General features: G+C 29.5%; 1 protein-coding gene across 14 annotated transcripts in view; it reads left to right on the plus strand.

The window, feature by feature from the left end:
• LOC119613791 (tau-tubulin kinase homolog Asator) overlaps positions 1–17,708 on the plus strand; it is a 195,965-nt gene that overhangs the window by 172,536 nt on the left and 5,721 nt on the right. For 9 of the 14 annotated variants that reach the window (XM_037969852.1, XM_037969883.1, XM_037969905.1 and 6 more), the window contains 3 exons: positions 3,976–4,522; positions 4,963–5,658; positions 7,376–7,472. In XM_037969852.1, the coding sequence (XP_037825780.1) occupies positions 3,976–4,522; positions 4,963–5,658; positions 7,376–7,472 (1,340 nt within the window). The remainder of the gene's footprint in view (positions 1–3,975; positions 4,523–4,962; positions 5,659–7,375; positions 7,473–17,708) is intronic. The other 5 variants (XM_037969859.1, XM_037969865.1, XM_037969869.1 and 2 more) reach the window with 5 other exon arrangements.

Genomic DNA, 17,708 nt, shown 5'->3' on the forward strand with positions numbered 1-17,708 from the left:
AATTAAACACTAAAATTCATATAGGAATGTAGGAATTTATTTATGATCAATGCAGTACAATGCAGTGTAATTATCCTATAGTTATTTTATATAGTTTATTATTTTTGTATATAATTATATAATTATGTCTTGAAAGAATCATTGTTAAGTAGAAGTTTGTAACCGCTTATGGCCTATAGGCTAGGTTATTGAATATTGTTAAATAAAATTAAAAAATATATATCTGGGATACTATAACTGCTAAAGTGATCGAATTTTATGTGAGTATATTTATATGAATATAAATATTTAGGACTTGGAAGTACCAAATATTGCGGGCATTGCACATCCAATCATAGTTGCCAGATGATTTGGTCGCCAAAACGTCAAATTTCGAGAAGAAAATCGTCAAAATCGTCAATTAATATTTCCAAATCGTCGTAAAATCGTCACAAATATTTTCCATACATAATATACATATTTGATGGTATTTATTTATTTTTATTATTTTTTTAACTGTCGAGACATTTTTATCAATTTTGATAGTTTTAGTTTTATTATTTGTTTAATTTGGCAAATATATTTCGAAAGAACAGATATTGCATTTTTGTAAACTATTTGATATGAATATGTATGGGATGTTTTTAGTATTCCATATTTTTGGTCGATTTTTTTTTAAATTTTTTTTTAATATATTGGCAATTTCGTGTCAAGTGACCCAACTCAAAAAATCGATTTGGATGAAATTTGCACCACGGTTAGTACTATTGGATAGTAGGCCAAATACAGTTTTTCAGTTCTATCGGACAGGACTACCGTAGTTGTTCCTAGCAAAAATTTTCCAAAGGAGTTAAGATAGCTTTTTCTTCTTCAACGAAATTATAATTCCCTTTACTCAATAAAAGCTAATTCCTCTAGCCTCCTTCCACAAACTATTTTCATAGTTCCACAATACACTGCATGAGCAGTACCATAAGTGCAGGTCATAAAAGTATAATTGGTTTCACTTTTACGACAAATATTAGGCCAATATACCTATACTTTTGTTGTAAGTCATTAAAATTCTTAATTTTATTAACATTATTATAGAATATTCTGAATATGCTTCGATTTGCTTTTAAATATTAGATAAAATAATGATAAAAATTATAAAAATTTGTGCGAACATCCTGTTTTAAAAATCGTCAAATTTAGAGTTAAAATCGTCAAATCGTCAATGGGTAACTTTTGACACTGAAAATCGTCAAAATGACGACAAATCGTCAAATCTGGCAACAGTGCATCCAATATGAATAAGATACTAAAATTCGTTTATCTGGGAAAGTATAAGTAACAACTATTTTTCCATATAAAAACAAGCTTTAACAACCACTGTTAATTTATATTTCAATTTGGATAACAATTTTCAAAATGTTATTTCCATCAATATTAGGTATTTATATACACTCAAACCTCGTTTTATGCGTATTTATTTTATGCGAATTTGAATTAGTGCGGTTTCAAAATTCTAAAATTTTTCTTTGCAAAAATAATTTTGAGAAAAATGTTGGTCCACATACATCGAAAAAAATTTCTCAACAAAGTACTACTACTGATTTTTTACCAATTCCGGTTCGGATATATAAAGTATTGTTCAAATCCTTTGTACACGAAGAAATATTATTTTTTATTTTTAAGAAATTTTGTACATATACTTCATTATTTGGAATTTGTATTGTGTTATTATTTGTTACCTTTATTTTTCATAATTTTTTAATAGTTTCAGTAGAGAATTAAATTTTTCTTGATTTTTTTATGCGATTTTGTTTGACTTTTAAGGGAATAATTTGAAATAGTGCGCTTTTTTATTAAAAACCCAATTACTATATTTTGCATGGAGCTAGTGTATCGTTTTGTGCGAGTTCGAATTATGCGTTTTTCTGCGAAACGAATTAACCGCATAAATCGAGGTTTGAGTGTACTTTGAGTTTAAAAAAATCTAAATTTTTATCATCAAATGTTCGTTTTCTAAAACTTAAGCAATAAGACAGCTTAAATTATATAATTTTATACATGTGGATAAAGGAAAACATCTCATGGTGCCAATTCATCCAGTTCCCATAATTTCAATTTGAATTGTTCTCGAGTATAAGAAAATTTTCTTACATCTTTAGGCAACCCTAGAGATGTTCTTGAATCAAGACAATTTTAGATATTGATAGATATATTAGAGCAGCTCATAATAAAAATGTTAAAATGAAAAAACAAAAATTTCTAGCCGAAGGTGGTTCACAAAATGATCAAAGGGTGAAACCCTTTTCGTGATAAAATTTTGCATAAGTTAGTTTTATCATATTTGACCGTAGCCCTCATAATATGACTGTTATATCCCTTCATATGATTATAATATCAAATTTTGCCTAAAAATACTAGTACAGCATCAAAAAGCGACACAATAATGTTGGTAATAAGTTAAAATTCGCCAAAAATAATTTAATTTAAGAAAATAATTCATCCGAACCCCATAAAATACCCGCCTCCAAAAATTAGGTTAAGCTTATATCAATATTGATACAGAAGATTGTATTGATTCCTTTAAAATATCGAGTTGAAATAGATATTTCTGAATTTCTTGTTTGCAATAACCTTGTTTTAAAATAAATAAAATTAAAAAACTATATTTCAAATATTTTCCCCTATTTTCGTAATTGTTTATATTAATATATAAAGTTCATTTTTGAAAAGCACTTAATCGTAAATAACTCATTACTAATAATGATATGGGGACAAAATTCGACACAATTATGTTTTGTATATATACGAATCTACTTCCGAAAATCTCAGAATCATGAATCATTACCTAATAATAACTATATAATATAATATGTAACTATATACATACATATACCAATCATTCATAACTGTCATAGCTCATAGCTCCATAGGGTACTCTTCCGAAAATTACTTAAACAACTGTCATTTCGGAAACCATATTTAAACTTTTAAAATTTATGTACTTTTCTATAAATAATTGACTTCTTAATAAAAAACTAGCAAACCGAATATAAAATATACATTCTTAAATTGGTAACGAGTGATATTCAGTAATGCCATATTACATAACGAAAAATCTGGTAGATTGGATGAGCACTTAACACTACAACCCGATTTTGATTCTTTTATGAAACAAAAGTACATATAGCAAAAAATATAAATAATTACACTATGTGACAAAAATAAATACCTGGGAAGTGATACTATTTTTCTGAAAGGTGGATCCGAGTAGAACAAGAATATGTTTTTGAAATTTGCCAAACACCTCCAAAATCTTGAGTTACGGATAAAAAACCGGGGTTTCGTACCTTTAAGCTCTTAAAAGTCTGTAACTTAGATGCATCTCAACCGATTTTACGAGGATCGGTCCATATTTATCCCTATCCCCTATATAAAGCATCCTTCAGAAAATCAGTTTTTGAACAATTTTGTATTAAGAAAAACATCAATAATTTTTTCAATTTCTAACGGTTCTTTAAAAACACAGTTGCGTTTTACTCTTGAATAGATATAGTTTTCTATTACATTTATAAATTTATTTATAAATAGAACCGTGCTATATATAATACTTTCAAAAAACATCTTCAAACTTGGACATCGGTGCAAAGCTAAAATCAAATATATGATTTCTGATGAAATTCACACATATCTCTCCAGGTTACATAAACATCATATATGTTATTATAAAAGCCTCAGCTTCTGCCTTCTAAATCCGCGGAGAAACTTAAAATCGGTTGAGATTCAACTAAGTTACTGACTTATAAGTGCTTAAAGGTACGAAAAACTGTTTTTTACCCTTAACTCAAGATTTTGGAGGTGTTTGGCAATTTTCAAAAACATACTCTTGTTCTATTCGGATCCACCTTTCAGAAAAATAGTATCACTTCCAGGTATTTCAATTTTCGCTTATTTTGCCTCACTATGTAATATATAAATAATTTTTTTATTTTTCATATTCTTCAGGTTTATCGCATGGATATAACACGCAATGTATGTGTTAGGGAAGTATTTTCAGAAGCCGCTGCCACAAATATAGTGCCGCCAGAAACTACTTTAAACACGGGATTATTTAATAATTCAATACACAATCCAACTGCTGAAGTAGATGTTCTGGCAGCAAGTGATGTCCCAAATTCAAGCAATATAGTGACAGGGAACAAAGCTGATCTCACTAATTTGGCCATAAGTAAACATCGCAATAGTTTACCTAACGTAGCATTACCAAACCTTCTCAACAATAGTGGTGGTGTTGTCAGTGGCGATGGAGTCGTCGTTGGAGATTCCTGTGTCCCCCTGAAAGACAAAATTAATACAAACGTTGATATGGATACTCAAAAATGCGTTACAACAAATACGATATTACCTTCTGCCTCTATACAATATGCAACCAACTCAAACGAAGATGTACCAACACATCATCAAAATAGTGGTTTAGAATCAGGCATCGGAGCCGCACAACAAGACGAGGGCTGTATAAGTGGACGCTTAGAAATACGTGTGATACCTAATGGTAAGATATTTCACATTTACAGCGATAGAAAAGTACACAGAGAACCTCAAAGGTGACATGTTCATTGGCCAAGGACTAAGATTATGGAAATTATGCGTTGGGGAGTGAAAGTTTCCCCAAAAATGTGGTATAGTATTAAAAATTACCAAATTGGGTCAATTAGAAGAACGAACGAAATGTCCGGCTGCACGTCATCTAGAAACAATTAAAAAGGAATTAACAAAGGACGGAATAGCTATAATTGAACACAAAAATATTTAGTTTTTTTCCAAAAACTGATAAGTTAGGTTAATTCATTAGAAAGTTCTAAATCAAAATAAAAATGTTAAAAAATTTGCACAATTTGGCGCTGACATTTAAAAAATTTAGTGAAATTATTATGCTGGTTTTTCTTGTGAGTATAAATATGATTATTTAACATTTTAATTTTCTAATTTTAGAATCAACTTCTCAAAATGATGTGATCTACTACGGTTCCGCCGCAATCCAAAAATCTCCCAGTCAACAAGTTATACTGGTAAATGCAATACGAAATGATGACGATAATGAAGATGATGTGGCTGTTTCACTAAACCAAAGAGATATAAAGGATGAAGCCAAGAATGACGCGTGTGATGTTAGTAGGGAAAAATTAAATGATATATTCAAAAATTCACCCGAGGAGAGAAAAACTACAAGGGAGGAGTTCGAAGATGTAGGTGATGCCGTAATAGAAGCGGATAAAAATGATATTAAGTCAGGTGATGATTTCAATAAAGTGACAGAAATGTACATTAAAAATGAGGCTGCTGGAGCTAACACCACCGGTTCATGCAATCAAAATGTTTCCACAACTAACGTGCCCGTAGGTGGTAGCACCGCTATTAGCAAAATACCCATATTACAATCTAATCTCCGTCAAGCTAAATGTGCTTCGTGGGCCGGTGGTGAGTTGACAACTCAACAAGTCCATTCACAACTTACAAGAAACAGCAGCCAGGGAAAACAAACATTTAATGCAGCAGATATTGATAATTTTAATGAACCTGCTTTGCCTACTCATTCTAACTCTTCCTCTAGTTGCAATAAACAAAATGTTGCAGATAAGCCTGATGGTGTTGTATTTCAAAACCCTGATATAACGGATCTAACACCAGGTTTGTAATTCCATTTCCTTAAAAATGTGCGCATATGTACATGGGTGTGTCTTGTTCTTTAATGTACATATACATACATACATATATTGTTGAGTTGTTTGGTACCAACATAAAAAGTTAAAAACATTTTTTTCTTTCTTTTATATAATAAAATATTAAATTATAAATAATATTACTTATATGTTTAAGACTCTGAAGCCTTACTGTAAAAACTGAATTTCTTTTATATCCATTTTTAAATATATTTCAATCTAAATTTCATGAATGATGACAATATCATTAATTTTTTTTATATTTTTTCAACCAAAGTCATTATAAATACTGGATGATAATGTAAACAATTAATATAAATCTATAACAAAATTCGCAAAAGCATTTCTCTGAGGAGCGGAATACGCATCATTTAAATTTATAAATTTAATTTCCGCTCAGTTTAAATCATTAGAATATGTTCACAATTTTCTTACAGATAATTTTGAGATTTGCAAACATTATTTAAAGGCAATTACTTTTTTCCTTGTGGTAAAACTAGTGTTGTGCTTAAGAAACTGTTCATGAATTCTTCAATTTTATTTGCCCATACCTGTGATTCATTGTGCCATATCCAGTCCTATCGCTGTTGTTTTTTTTTAATGCATAGAAGTTTTGTTTGCCCTCTACACCGCAAGTTTGCTTTGAATGTACGTCCGCATTACCATACCATATATTTTTTGGTGACAATGCAGGTTTGATTCGCTTTATTGTTACTTTGGAGTTTCTTTGAATATCGATTTTTTAATTTTGTGTCGAATTTTGAAACTAGTCGACCGTATTAAAATCTAATATATAATAACCGCGAACAAATGAAATATATAGAGAAAAGAGATGTAGAAAAGCCACTACAAATAACATATACGAAGTATATCAAACTTTGGTGAAAATCCAATGAAATTTACATAAGAATGTCATTGAAAGAATGTGGTTTATTTTTGACATCCAAATATTGAATTTTTACTGCTTCTAAAAATAAGATTAGATGTAGAAATTGAACAATATCCCTCCTATGACATACAAATGTAAAATTCATAAGTTTTCCACCAAAACTGGAAGTACTTCAAGTATGTTATTTGTGGTGAAAATTCTACTTCTTTTTCTTCACTTTCTTGTTGGGAAGTAATGCCTCACAAACTCTTTATATGTTTATAAGTGGAAGTATGTTATTTGTGGTGAAAATTCTACTTCTTTTTCTTCACTTTCTTGTTGAGAAGTAATGCCTCACAAACTCTTTATACGTTTATAAGTGGAACATATACATAATATGTACATATTTATGTTATTGAAATACGAACATGGGGGTTAATTGAACCATTTTTTCTTGGTAAATGATGTGCATACATTTTTGCTATGTGAAAGCAGTACATCCTGTTTAATATTTTTTATTTCATTGTATATATAACTTCAATATAATCATCAAGAGCTAAAAATCATATCAGAGAAGTATTAAAATTTAAGAAATATAAATGTACTTTTATTTGCCATTTATTAAAATTTCTATACATGGAAATTATATCTATACTTTGATATATATGATATGTATGACGCGATGCCCCGATTAGGTATAGCACATAGTTTTTGTTTTTTGTGTTTTTAAGTTGTATGGCATATTTTTGTTATAATTTAAATAAATATTTCATGTACAAAAATTAACGTTTCGTTTCCCTAACAATTTATTAAACAGCTATGAGGCGTCGCAGAGAAACAACTGATAAATATGTAACGGATCCTTCGCAATTACAATTACGCTTTGCTCGTCCGCGTTCCAGAAATGCCAGTAGGTAAGTAAGCAATATCTTCTTAAATATGTTTCTCGTTATAAATCATTTGAGCGAGGCAGAATGGCATAGAGTTTTAATTTGTAGCAGATCATATGGATATATTTCAGTTTTTTTTAATTTTTGTTTTCAAACTCATGGATTTATATTAAGGTTTACATATTTTTATTTAGATCTGCGTTGTGTTTTGTTAACTTACACTTGTTAATTGCTATTATTTCCCTATTTAAATTTCCAGCCAGAAGAACAGCCTTGAGTTTTTAATCGAGATTCATTAAAATATTGCATAATAATAATAGGATGCGAGTGGAATATCTATCAAAAAAATATTTTTTAACTCAAGAATAACATTTTGTCAATATTTGGCACTTAATTTTCCCATATTTTTTCAAAATGGACGTTTTTATTTTTTTACTCAAAAGAATGCTTAAACCACTTCCTTTAAGGGCCAATCTATAGGTGAAAGATTAGCGATTAAATTAAAAAGTTGTCTTTGAGTACTCAATTAAGGGCCCTTCAGACGATCACACTTTACGCACGACAAGTCTAACGAAAATGTAGAATGAAATTCCATCCGTATGACAAAAAAGAGAATAAAAGTCGTATGATTTATATTTTTCGTCTTTACACGATTGGTATAAAACAATAACAAAGTAAGATGGAACAGCTATTTAACTCTTTTTGTATGTGTATACATACATAAAAATACATCTCTGATTTAATGCGACTTGCTTGTTTTTTGAATCATTTAAAAAAATGAAGAGAGCCATACGACAGTCAAATTTTCCATCCGTAATTTCTCTCAATGTGTGATGGTTTCATTCAGTGTGACCAGGTCTCAAAAAATGTTGCGGCTAAATCCCATCCAAAATAATGCTAGAAAAAATGCTAAATTGATTTTAAAATGCCAAAAAAAAAAAAAATGCTAAAATTTTTTAAGTGTTTTTATGAACAATTCATATTAATTTGTAACTGAAATTCATTGTAATTTATATCAAGTAAGAAAGTATATTCTGCCGTGGTTGACCATATGAGTATAAAATTTGATTTATTTTTCGTAATAAAGCATTTATGTTGAATTGAACCTTGGTTCCGATATATTTAAACAAATTTTCTGAGAAAGGCTTTATACATTTGTATATGTATGGGGGCTAGGGAAAATAAAGGACGGACTTTAACCATTTTTAAAAAGTCTTGTCATTGGATCAAAAAGCATACGTGCTTATTGTTTTGAAAATTTCAACCTCTACCAGACGGTCAGACTTACATGGCTTAATCGATTCAGAAAATGATTCTTAACCGATTAGTATACTCAAACGTAGTATAGTGGAGTAGGGTAAAAAATTAAGTTCCGTGGTATTAAGATAAACAGAAATGCTAAAAATTATTTAAAAATTTTTGTAAATTTAGCAATATGTAATGTCTCTAACTTTAAAATATTTCTGAATGCAAAAATTACATTATAACTCTATTAATTACACTAGTTGCTCATGGTATAAAACCTATATGTGTTTTCGGAAGGAAAAGTATAATATTTCTAGTTTTACTTTTTTTATATAAACAATTTTATTTGTCTTCCTCAAAACACTTTAAAAATGGTTTTCATGTCACAAAATTATTGAAAATTCCGTTGAAATAATTTTAAATCTCGGTGAATAGATGTCAGGTTTATAACTCATACTTCCAAGATTTTTTCGGAAAAATATATATGAGAATATACGAAATGAATTGAGAGATATATTCAAATCCGTAAGTTTGTAATTCTGGAATAAATTGTCAATAATATTTTCGAAATTTATGTATTTTTTTTTAATTAAAAAAAAAAACGTGACAACAAAATTACTAAAAATTTGGTTAAAATAAAAAGAACAGAAAGTAGGATGAGAAAGGCTTAATTATATATTATTGATTTTTTTCAATACTTATTTTCAATAAATTAACAAGAACTCCTGAATAATGATAAAAATTAAAACCTCTTTATTTCGTATAGGAAAAAATAAAATTTGTTTATTAACCGTCATACATATCCTTTTCCAAAATTATATGTTTCATTCCATGAGCAAACATAAAGTATTAGTTTGTAAAATAGCGTACTGAACGTATTTGTAAAAATATATGAAATCTCTTGAATTATTTCTATCACCTCGAATTTAAAAAAGCATTGGGTTCCAGAAAAATATTTTAGAATACAACATTTTAAAGTATTCACTTGTATTGGCGTAATTTTAAGTTATTTATCTTCATGAATCTTTTTGCATTATTTTGAATTACAGTGAAAATTATTACATTTCTCATATTTCTTGTTGCTTGTGTTTGGGTAGACATTTAATTCTAATTTTTTGCAAAAATTTGTCTTTTTTTGTTTATATACTAAAATTGCAAAAAAAGCTAAAAATGCTAAAAATATTTTATAAAAATACTAAATAAAATGCCAAATGCTAAATTAAAATTTTACAGCTAAATCAAAATAAAAAATGCTAAATCTAGCTGCAAAAAAGGCAAAATGGTCACACTGGTTTCATTACATATTGTGCTTAGACGATCCCATCCGTTCTCTTCATTTTCCCGACTATATAATTATTATAGCAAAACAAAATGAACAACAACAACGCTAAACGAAATAATCACACAAAAAACAAAATACACGAGGCATAAAACCAACAACATCCAAACATACGAAACGAAATACGCAAAAAAAACAAAATATACAGTGCAATGAGACCAGGGATGGAAAAATTGGTACGATGGTACTTTTTTTACTTGATACTCCCGAGTCTTACTTGATACTCTCAGGGCCACAATCTCAATATCCGATTATCGTTCAACCGGTAGATAATGTGCCGGTTAAAATAATTTTTGTATGAAAATTATAAATATTTCATTTCGATAAAAAATAACAATATATACATTGAGAAATGGGGGTCAAAGTATCTTTAAAATTTCAAATATTTATTCAAATTTAAAATTCCACGAATGTTTTGGCACATGTCTACATAAAATTCTCAAAAATGCATCCACTATAACTTCTGGAAAAAAACGGCTAAAAAGTTATAGAGTAATGGAATTCTCTTCAATATTACCAGAAGTAAAGAGATCTAGTTTTAAAAAATTTGTATCTTGATTGACATTATATGAATATTATTAATCTAATTTAAATTCCATTGATAATATTTTATGAGAAAATTACCAGAAATTTCAATTTTGGAATGATTTCCAAAAGATATAATGATTTTGAATGATTTCCAAAAGATATAAACTCGAATTTAATTTTAAATTTCTATCTAATATAAAGCAATATATTTTGAAATTAAGCATTTAATATAATAAAAGAAGTTTTTGGTCAAAAATATTTGGACTTTAAAGCAAATTATTGTTTCATGTCATATTCAGAATCAGATGTACGAGCAAATATTCTGTGTGAAGTCTCATGTCATGGAGCGCAATGAACACCTACGTCGGATTTTAGTTTAATAAAAAGGGCCAAAGGTGGCCTGATATTAATTTAGACCGGATTTATTAAAATACAACAAACTGTATAATAACTGCTTTAACAAAGTTGCTATGGACAAGAAATTACATAGCAAATTTCATCAAACTGTATCTAAAAGGTTAACATTGAGGGACGAACACAGATTCATCATATTAACATATAATGACAATTCTACTTCCGTTGCGGATTATTTTAAAATGTCTAAATATATTGTATTTAAGAAGTTACAAAATTTTAGCGAAAAAATTGTTTTAGTACTCTCTGATCCAAAAAAGTACCCTCTGAAATATTTGTTGATACTGAAACAAAATCTCACTTTCCATCCGTGAATGAGACCATCAGACATCCAAACATACGAAACTGAATACACCGAGAAACAAAAACAATATACAATGAAACATACGAAACGAAATACTCAAAAAAACAAAAACAAAATACACAATGCAATGAAACCAACAGACATCCAAACATACGAAACTGAATGCACCAAGAAACAAAAGCAATATACAGAAGGCAATGAAACACACAGGCATCCAAACATACGAAACGAAATACTCAATGAATAAGCAGTGTTGTTGTTGCTTATATATAAAAGCATGAAAAAATTGTCTTCTTTATGAAATTTTCAGAGGTTGTCTCGGATTTTTGTTCATATCTCCGGTATTTATGGACCGATTTTGCTGATTTTAAATAACGATCTTCTCGAAAGCATGTCTAACAGAATTATTGAAGATTCGGATCTCGCCGATATCTGGGGTCCTCTAAAAATTTGCTCTCACTTTGACGTAAATGACGGTTATAGGCTTCGAGCACGGTCGCTCGTAGATGAAAATGGCGTCTATAGCCGTCATATAGTGTTATGTTTTCCAATATTTATTTCACTATAAATTGGAGTATAATAATTTTTTTTTAAATCCGTCATTTTATACATATCAACAACATTTTTGCTTAAAATTTATATTCGGGCAGTACTCGTAGATGTACTCAAATTTTTCAAAAATTTAGTGGTCGGTACATAATTTTTTGAGTGAGCGTCAACGAGCTAAAAATATATTATTGTTTTAAAACTTCATGTTACAAACATATTATTAAAATAAAAATTTACACAAAAATCGCTAAAAGAAAGACACACTAAATTGTTTTAAAAACGCTAGATTGACAATATTTGTTATTATTTTTCACAACAAACAAACTCTTTTAAAAACTAATTTATGATAAATAAAATTAAAATAAATCTTTTTACAAATAATTTGTATACCCACCATCAAAAAAGATGGGGGTATAACATCGAAATATTGGTCATAGACCCACAAAAGTATATATATTCTGGATCCTTATTAAATTCTAAGACGATCTAGCCATGTCCGTCTGTTGAAAGCACGATAGAGTCCGAACGGAATGAGCTTGATGGTTGAAATATTCTCAGTCCACGTTTTCGGATAGGCCCCATACAAGTGGACCCTCGAAGCTTTAACGGTTATATCTGTTTTAAAAGTACGAGTATAGCGATTAAATTCGACATAAATAAGTTTCATATGAGCCAAAATCTCCCTACCAAATTTTATGAGGATCGGTCCATAATTGACTCTACCCCCCATATAAGGTCCCCTCCAGAAACGCTCATTAATGGCTTAATAATTAGAATATAGCGATGAAATTCGACACACTTAATTTCATGCGAGTCAAAATCTTTCTACCAAAATTTGTACGGATCGGTCAATAATTGACCCTACCCCCCTTATAAGGTCCCCTTCAGAAAATGACATTAACATTACAAGTTTAAATTACGAGCCAAAACCTCTATACCAAATTGTGTGTAGATCGGTCCATAATTGACCCTATCGCCTATATAAGGTCCCCTTCAGAAAATTACTTTAACGCTAATTACTGTCTTACAAATACGAGTATAGAGATGAAATTTGACATAAGTAGGTTTCTTACGAGCTAAAACCTACGAAACTTTTATAGAATTGAGAATTTAGAGAAATGTTATTCGATGTAAGCATGTTTTATATGAACCAAAATCAGTATAAAAAATATAATATAAAACATGCTTACATGAGTAATATCACCCTAATATTTATAGGGAAGCATTCCTTATACGGCATATGGTTTTATGGTGCGTATATAAGATTCGGCACAGCCGAATATACTTGTTTAATGTTCGTTTGTTATTAATTTATGTATTTCTTTCAAAAAAGTGTAAAATTTTCTTTTCCAGTAAAATCAAAAATTCTCTATCAACGAACTGTCATTTTTATCGCTCTCTTACTCTCTCGTTGCAAGTTTTCATAAGTAAGCGAACGGAATCCAGTAACAATTGTTACAAATTATCGAGTACACGAACACATTATTGTCCTGAGGTTTTGTCAAAGTGTATGTATTTATAAATTATATTATTATTTATTGAAATATGTCAAATACACAAACATTTGATTTTGACGCCGGTTTTGAATGAGTTAACGATTTTCGACTTCAGCTAAATTATCAGTAATAACTCTTTATGAACGCGGAAATAATATTCTTAATTTACATGATGAAAATTTAGCAAGATTTCTCAAAAGTAAAAAAATTTTCCAACATTTACTTTTTTTTAACATGAAGACTTTTCAGACGTCTGTTTTATCCAATTCTCTTCTGAGAATCTTCTAAAAAATCATGAACATTTATACGATGATTCTTATACCCTTCACCTTCGTGAGAAGGATATATGATATAAGTTTGTCATTCCGTTTGTAATTTCATTTATATCATTTTCCGACCCTATAAAGTATATATATTCTGGATCCTTATAGATAGCGGAGACGATTTAGCCATGTCCGTCTGTCTGTCTGTGTGTATGTTGAAATCAGTTTTCAGAAGACCCCAGATATCCGCGAGATCCGAATTTTCAATAATTCTATCGGAAATACGATCGATACGATAGAACGCTATTTAAAATCAGCCCAATCGGCCCATAAATAAAGAAGATATGAGTAAAAATCCGAGACCACCTCTGAAAATTTCATCAAAAATTTACTTTTTTCGTGCATGTTTATACAAAACAATAAACAAACAAAAACAAAACACAGTTTCAAACGGTAAATTCAGTATCTCGGACGGAAATTTAATTTTCAATATTAAAATGAAAAGCACTCAAAAATATTTAAAAACTCAGTAATTTTTTTACAAATTTTAAAAATAAAATGTCCGTCTGAAATACTGAATACGGTGGTTAAAGCCGACAGATTGAACTTTCGAATCACATAACGGATTTTACAAATGAAGGTGTCATCCCTCTTTTATAAGGTTTTAAATATGGCCAAAAACAGGATTTTTCAGTTTTTAGGACACGATGTGACAAAGAAATTGGATTCAGATTAAGCGATGCTCAATAATTCAGAAAAGTAAACTTTGGTCTCGTGGTTTCTGTTTCAAATTTTGTCGACCTGTGTAATTTTCTACGAAAGGATTTAGATGCTTAATTCTTTTGATGTAAAGCATTGATTTAATTTCTAAAATAAAATTTTATATTTGAAAGACAAACAAGTAAATAATATATAGTCGGGCATGACCGACAATATGATAACCTACACCAGTGAGTAGGTTAATATTTAAACAATTTGTTGACAAAAAAAGTGATTTTCTGAAAGAGGGTTATACGGGGGCAAGGGTAAATATGGGCCTATCCTTATAAATGTTGGTAGAGGGATTTACGTTTATATTAAAGTTATTTATGCAGAATTTTATCGTGATACTAGTGAATTATTGACTTTCAAGACTTTTTCTGATAGGGACTTTGTATGGGGGCAAGGATGAAATGAGGCCCGATCATTCTGAGAATTGTCAGTAACATTTAGACTTATACGCAACTAGGTTGTGCCGATTTTTGTAGAGATACTGAAACATTTAACATAATTTTGAGCTCGAGAGGCCAATTCGAGACTTACGGTTGTAGACCGATTTCAACCATTTTAAACAAGCTTCATTCTTGTGTCATCAAAAAGTAATTTAACTTTATGAATTTATTTTTAGGGAGTTGGTTTAAAATTTTATTTACCCCATTATTACAACTTGGCAATAACTAAAGGTAGGATTTTATAACGCAGATAATTCATGCCTAGTCATTTGAATTGTACTTTAGTTAAAGGACATCGGTAAAGTACACCGAGACCTTTCCGCCAGCTTACCTTCCCGTATACATATAATAACGAGATACAAATTATCGGGGTTATAAAATCCTATCTTTAGTTATTGCCAAGTTATAATAATGGGCCTTAAACTTTTAATTTCTAATAAAATATAATAAAAAATTTAAAAACATTTTCCATTCATTAATTTCCCAAAAAAATGTTTCAATCTGTTTTTATTTAAAAACAAAATTATAAAAAATTTGAAAAAGTTAGGTGTAAAGAACGAAATATGCAATAAAAAAATGCGATTATGAGTAAAATATGCTGAAATATGCTGTAAAATTTAAAATTGCCAAAATGGGTCAATTGTCTGAAATGGATAAATAGCCAACTCGCGTGTCCACATTTGGTCATAGTTCCCATACAAGGTTCCCTTCCGATTACTTAAACGCACATAACTCATTACTAAATCTTGATATCGATAGATTTAGCACAAATATTGCTCTTATATACATAAATCACACTATAAAATTTGTTTACGATCGGTCCATATATCGGTCATAGCTCCCATACAAGGTCACCTTCAGAAAATCAGTTGTGTGCACAATATTCATTACCAAATAATGATATAGATACAGAATTTAGCCAACATTTTGTCTATATATATGTTAATGTTACTGTGGAATTTTTTACGATCGGACCATAATTGGTCATAACTCCATACAAGGTCCTCCTACTCCTAATCTCTTAAACGCACATTACTCATTGCCAAATAAAGCTATTGATACAAAATTTTGCACAAATATTAGTTTTGTATACAAAAATTATATTTTAAGATTTTTTCACTATCGGTTCATAATATGAGTGCGATCGGTCTCATACAATGTTCCCTTCCGAAAATCAGTTAAACACATATTACTCATTACTAAATTACGATATAGATATAAAATTTTACTGAAATATAGCCTTTATATACAGAAATTGTACTTAAAGATTTGTTTACGATCGGTTCATAATTGGTCATATCTCCCATACTAGGTCCTGACCCGAAAATTGGAATTTCCTTAAATCTTTCACACAAATTATTAAATATCGCTAATCATATTTTAAGGCGCTTTAAAAATATAAAAGAAAATGGAGTTTGTAATGTTCAATAAATCTTGGAATTGTAACAGATTTAAGCTGTTTAAATCTTGGGGTTTTTCTATTTAACACATGAGAAAACTTATTTCTACAAATATTTGATAAATTAAAAAAGTATTAATATAAAAGTAGCTGGTGGAGGGTATTTAAGATTCGGCTTAGCCGAATATATCACTTTAACTTGTTTCATATTAGTTAAGGGAGTTATTTCATTTCGTTGGGTTTTTCTTAATTTTTAAATTAGGGAGTTAAATCATAGGGAGTTATTTCATGACATCGCCATTGTCAAGGTTTTATATGGTACAGGAGATTGAAACAGCGCGCCCGGCATGTCCGCGACATACGTTGTAGGTGCTCTCTATATTGCATTTAAAATAAAAGAAATCAAATAAACTTTAATTACACTGAATCAAATAAGTCTCCGTACAGAATGTATTTAAAAACATAATTTGTAATATTTTCTAAGATATCTGTCCGATTTACAAAAAAATCGTTTTTTATCATAGGTAATATTGTCCTAATAAATTTTTTAATTGCAAACATTTAAAATAATACTCTATGTTTTTGTAAATTATTTCTTAAATGAAACATCTCTATAATCAAACTCAAAAAAGTCTCCGTACAGAAGAAAAACATTAAAAGTATACAGCTCTAAAATATAACGGTGCATTAAAATCTTTTCGTAAAATTTTTACTTTATTTACATTTAAAATATGTAAGTGTAGGTACTAAAAAGCCTATTAAAATCAAAGAATTAACAATTAAAATGAGTAATAAAGGAACATTTTTTGCAAAATGTTCTCAAATTGTATCTATGCCACTATCTTCTATTTAATATATTGTGTAGAAAAGTACAAAATAACCGGGAAATTTTGAAACGTCTACATATAGAGGCCGCAGAAAATTTATTGATTTTCAGTTGGAGCGAAAATTTGAACGGATATGAGACACAATTCAGAAATTAGTGTCATGGAAATAGCCAAGAGTTATACAAGAAGTGAAAATGTATCTGCAAATGCACAAACTAGACAAAATTTTCATCATCTGAATATAAGACATGTGTTCCACCTAAGAAAGTGTTTATTTCAGTAAAGAACGCTTGGAGTATCCCGATATTATGCAAACAAAGCGGAATACAACTGGAAAACTATATTTTGTTACAGATGGAAGTAAGTACAACATTTTCGGATCAGAAAGCCGAAGATTTGTGTGGCGTAAACAAAATGCCGCTTGTGAATTAAAAAAAATCATAAAGCAAGTGTGCAATCCGTTGGTGGTATATTGATGGTTTATAATGTCTGTAGGATGTTTCCAAAACATCATATTCGTGGAAAGACAATGGATAATATAATTAATTAAACTACATTTGGAAGCCAATGCAGTAAAATTAGGAATTAGGGGACGCTCGTCAAAAATTTACAGTGAATGGTTAGGCGACAACGTAAAAGAAGTACTTCCTACACTTCTCAAGTCCAGATCATAATCCTATAGAGC

Source organism: Lucilia sericata, unplaced genomic scaffold (genome assembly GCF_015586225.1).
Source record: "Lucilia sericata isolate MDLA Ls3-8-SP2 unplaced genomic scaffold, ASM1558622v1 Contig000040F_arrow, whole genome shotgun sequence".
Taxonomy (NCBI): domain Eukaryota; kingdom Metazoa; phylum Arthropoda; class Insecta; order Diptera; family Calliphoridae; genus Lucilia; species Lucilia sericata.